The 4,085-nt window shown below is 39.0% G+C and overlaps 1 protein-coding gene across 1 annotated transcript; it reads left to right on the forward strand.

Annotated features, from left to right (window-relative positions):
* Positions 1–342: 342 nt before the first annotated feature.
* On the forward strand, positions 343–3,160 carry admb (adrenomedullin b). The gene is made up of 4 exons (XM_013910410.1): positions 343–461; positions 705–820; positions 1,270–1,395; positions 1,722–3,160. The coding sequence occupies exons 2-4, from the start codon at positions 717–719 to the stop codon at positions 2,005–2,007; spliced, it is 516 nt and encodes a 171-aa protein (XP_013765864.1). The 5' UTR covers positions 343–461; positions 705–716; the 3' UTR covers positions 2,008–3,160.
* The last annotated feature ends 925 nt before the right edge of the window (positions 3,161–4,085 follow it).

Below are 4,085 nucleotides of genomic sequence, written 5' to 3' on the forward strand. Positions count from 1 at the left end.
TTGACAGAGAGAAGCAATGTAGTTAGGTCAATTTGCAAAACCCCTGAAATGCAAAAAATTCTTTCAACACTTTCTCAAAGAGAGAGGTGGGGGGTGGAGTAATAAATCAGAATTATGTAAGTATCTATTAGTCACGCTATTTGTGGACTGCTGTGTCGATTATAGTCTCTATCTAAGTGTTTTTGGTCTGACTGACTGTACATGTGGGGTGGATGGGGTTGACATGAACTGTCCCACAGTCCCTCCCACTGGGTATGGCATTCAGGTGCAACTCCCTCCCTTCTACTATAAAGCCTCTCATGTTAGCAGCATAAACTTCAGACTTCAACTCATGGTAAAGTCTTTACAGCTTTCACCAAAAAACAACAACAACAAAAAAACCCACACAGCTAAAGTAGTAAAGAACAAACTTGGATGTGCACCATTAATTTTGTACATCACAACACAAACTAGAGCCAGAGGTAAGTGAATTTGTCGCTGATTTCTATTTGAGTAAGTTTTGTAAAGAATTTAAATTCTGCAAAATTGGTGAAAAAATTCTGAATCACTGGAAGAAAATATTTTATTTACTTATGCTGTTCTGTGCAGAAAACTCTACATGTTACTGCAATAATGTGTCTAAAAGAGCTTCATCGCTCAGATGTTGTGGTAATAGATAAGGCATGACCGCTTCAGTGCCATTTCTGTCTGTTTACCATTGGCAGCTCCCAGCCAACATGAGATTATCTCTGCACACCATCATCTGCTGCTGTGTTTTCACCACAGTCCTGCCATTGGTAAAAGGGGCCACAGGAGAGACCAACGCCAGCCTGAGAAAAAGGTAAGCTCTCAGAACATTGTGTTCATTCTACATTCATCTAGTAGAATAAGATGCCCACTGTTGGTAACACAAGGAACTTTTATGCCAAGTAGATTCTGAATTTTAGTTTTTTCTTGACATACGGGATTATTAAGCCAATAATGATAGATATATGTGTTGTTTTTTTTTACTTGAATATAGTATAGCTACATCAGCACTACATTTCATAATGGGCAAAGTTGTAGTGTCTTCAGTGGACACTGTCTCTGAATGTCTTTGACATTTATTCATTGCAATTTCCTTTTACTCACTACATGTACGTGTGTATGAACATATTTAGATTGTATAAAGTGCTTTGAGTGGTTGAGTAGAGTAGAAAAGTGCTATATATATATATATCACTTAACATCAGTGATAATGTGACAGAGTTGAAGTTTTGTGGTTAACTACCTGTTTGATCTTTGTGGCAGGTCTAGAGTATGGCTGCAGAGCCATATGAAGAGAGACTTGCGCAGTCGCTTAGTGACAGGCGATGACCAACATTTTGGTGGACCGCAGCAGGACAGGCTTGCCAAAACTCTCCCAACCCCATCAAGGTAACAAGAAACATTGGATTGGTGACCTAGAGTCACATAGTCATTCAGTGTGCTCCTAGTTATTTTCCTACTTAGAATACCCCCATGGCTGTCATTTGTGAGAGGTGTTCAAATTTTAAAAGTGTTAAAATTCAGAATTTTGAAGCATCTATTTTTGTTCAAGACGCTACAAATGAAGTCTGAAAACGATCCATTCTCTACTGGATAAAACATGCAAAAATCTAGATATGAAACATTTTGGATTTTACACACTGTGAACATATTATGTGTTGCCAAGCTAGACTTAACAGCACCTCTAAAGCAGTAAATCTTCCCCTTTTTTCCAGCTTTGGCCCAAATATAAGGTCCAGGAGGTCAACGTCAAGTCAGTCTGGTTGCCTCCTAATCACATGTATATACCACGACTTGTTCTACCGATTGAGCCTGACAAAGAAGAACGCTCAAACAGACACCACTGCTCCTAAATCAAAGATGGGACCGGGTGGCTTTGGACGTCGCCGCCGCTCACTTCTGGATGCCACTCAGCTCGTCCTCGAGACAGGAACGCATAGATGGAGCACGGAAACTGGTCAGCGAGTCAGCAACCCCAAAAGCACCCACACGGTGGCCTAGGGCAGGCATGAGAAAGCAAAGGAGAGTCCCTGTTGGGGTTATGTGAGCACTGCAGATGAAGATTAGTCCACGCAGAACTTTTATTCCACAGATTCGGCGCTAGATATAGCGAAAGACTGGCTGCTACATCTGCACAGCCCATCGGAGGAAGCTCAAACCACTCTGGATGAAAGGAAGATTGAAATAAATCAAACTGAGACGTTTGTGTGCACATGCTTAGGTTCAGGTTTCAGTGTCTCTGAACAAGTGTTTGATTTATTGATGAATTCAAGCCAGACCTATGGGACTTGACAAGAATGTCTGTCTCTTCTTCAGCATCCAAAGCGAGCTTGGCAGCTGAGACAGAAGACAATTCATGTGGATCTTCTCCGAAACACAAAGCTTGGAGGAACACATTCTGCAACAAGGGAGCCTTTTTATTTTACTTTTTCTTCAAGGAATCAGCATTACTGGGCCCCAAACTATCAAATGCAGAATCCTCACAAAACTGAACTGAATGTATCGAATTGCTTGTTAGCTGCAATTTTTATATATAGATAAACATATAAAATATGTACCTTATATGTTAAAATATGAAAGACTACCTTATAATGTATGCAACTATAATTTCCAACAACAAAACTACATATTAAACATCTTTAGTTTAACTTCAGTGAAGTATCTGATGTATCTGAAATGTGTCAATTTTTTTGTTTTGCTTTTTTATTTCTACGTATGTATCTAAACAATGAGTTGTACCATTTGCCTTCACTTGATTACACCTTTTTGGAACTTACTCATATTTAACATGTCTTATGCATATTTATCTGCACCTGAAGCAAAGCAGGCCTTTTAGTTTGGGGCTGAGCTTTCACTTAAAGGGAAGGAGAAGGATTGATGAGCTGATGAAAGTGCTGTGCTGCCATCTAGCTTTGCAGCAGGCTTATGTGTAACAAATGCAGGCCAAGCCATTTCAAAGCATCTACTTTGGTGTGTTAAATGTTAGGTTTATCGCCTCCTATATTTGAATGTTATAAATCATAATCATTTGCTCACAATTCAGCTGAAATTACTTGAAAAGGTATTACTGAACCAGATTAATGTCTTGCTTCGAATACCAGGAACTGTAATAATTTTCAGTAATAAATGAACAAATAAAACAATAAAATAAACTTGAAGAAACCTTTCTTCTGTGATCCACATCAATTATTTACCTTGTGTGTGTCTGTGTGTGCGTGTGTGTGCGTTCGTGTTAGGGGGAAACACATGGCGTGTCCCTTGTCATTTAAGGATTGCGTGTGCTGTTTAATAAAATTAAACTCTGAGTCATATTGAGAGCAAAATATGTGACCCAGTGGTTTACATTCCATTCTAAAAATAGCACTACTCATCACCTGCACTGTCTCAAGAAACACATGTACTAAAATTACATTTGTATTAGGTAAACATGTTGCTCGGATTGAGTAAGTTCGACCTCTCGGGACAATAAATTACGTTTTGGCACAAACGTGACAGTCCAAGTTCTGCTTAATGGAGAGGAGAGTGGTGTGCTCTTTTATATATTAGAAACACTTACATGAGGGCTAGAAAGATATAATCACTGTGGAATGTGACCCCCAACCCACACACACACACACACACGCACCTCCCTGTATGCTGAGTGGTCACAGTGCCCTGAAATGATAAACAGATTTGACATAAATGACATAAATTTGACATAAAAACATCAACTTCGCCTCTAGGAGGATTAAATGCTACGATGGTCTCTGGCTTTGCTATGGGTTTGTTTGCAAAGAATCCTACAAACATTTGAAATATTCAATTATAAAAAGCTCATATTTCACCCATTGCTGTTGCCTGTGTTATTTAATGTGCAAGTAATGAACAAATGGCACACAGACATGTGAAGTTTTCTTCCTCTTGTCAAGTCCAGTAAAGAACTATCAGTCCACAAAATAAAGATGTTGGAGTGGTTCATCAACATATTGCATGTGCAGTATTTTGAAAATGGTCAAAGTACACCCTTTCATTTCTAAGGATTTACATATCAGGACATACAGTAAAAGCCAAATTGCAGAAGCTGTGTATGCAAAACTAAG

The sequence above is a fragment of the Pundamilia nyererei genome, unplaced genomic scaffold (genome assembly GCF_000239375.1).
Source record: "Pundamilia nyererei isolate P.nyererei 1_Seehausen unplaced genomic scaffold, PunNye1.0 scaffold00043, whole genome shotgun sequence".
In the NCBI taxonomy this organism is placed as follows: domain Eukaryota; kingdom Metazoa; phylum Chordata; class Actinopteri; order Cichliformes; family Cichlidae; genus Pundamilia; species Pundamilia nyererei.

Coding starts and splice junctions, on each gene's coding strand:
- admb (XM_013910410.1), top strand. CDS start 717: ATGAGATTATCTCTGCACACCATCATCTGCTGCTGTGTTTTCACCACA. Junction 821..1,269: donor AACGCCAGCCTGAGAAAAAG/GTAAGCTCTCAG, acceptor TCTTTGTGGCAG/GTCTAGAGTATGGCTGCAGA. Junction 1,396..1,721: donor ACTCTCCCAACCCCATCAAG/GTAACAAGAAAC, acceptor CCTTTTTTCCAG/CTTTGGCCCAAATATAAGGT.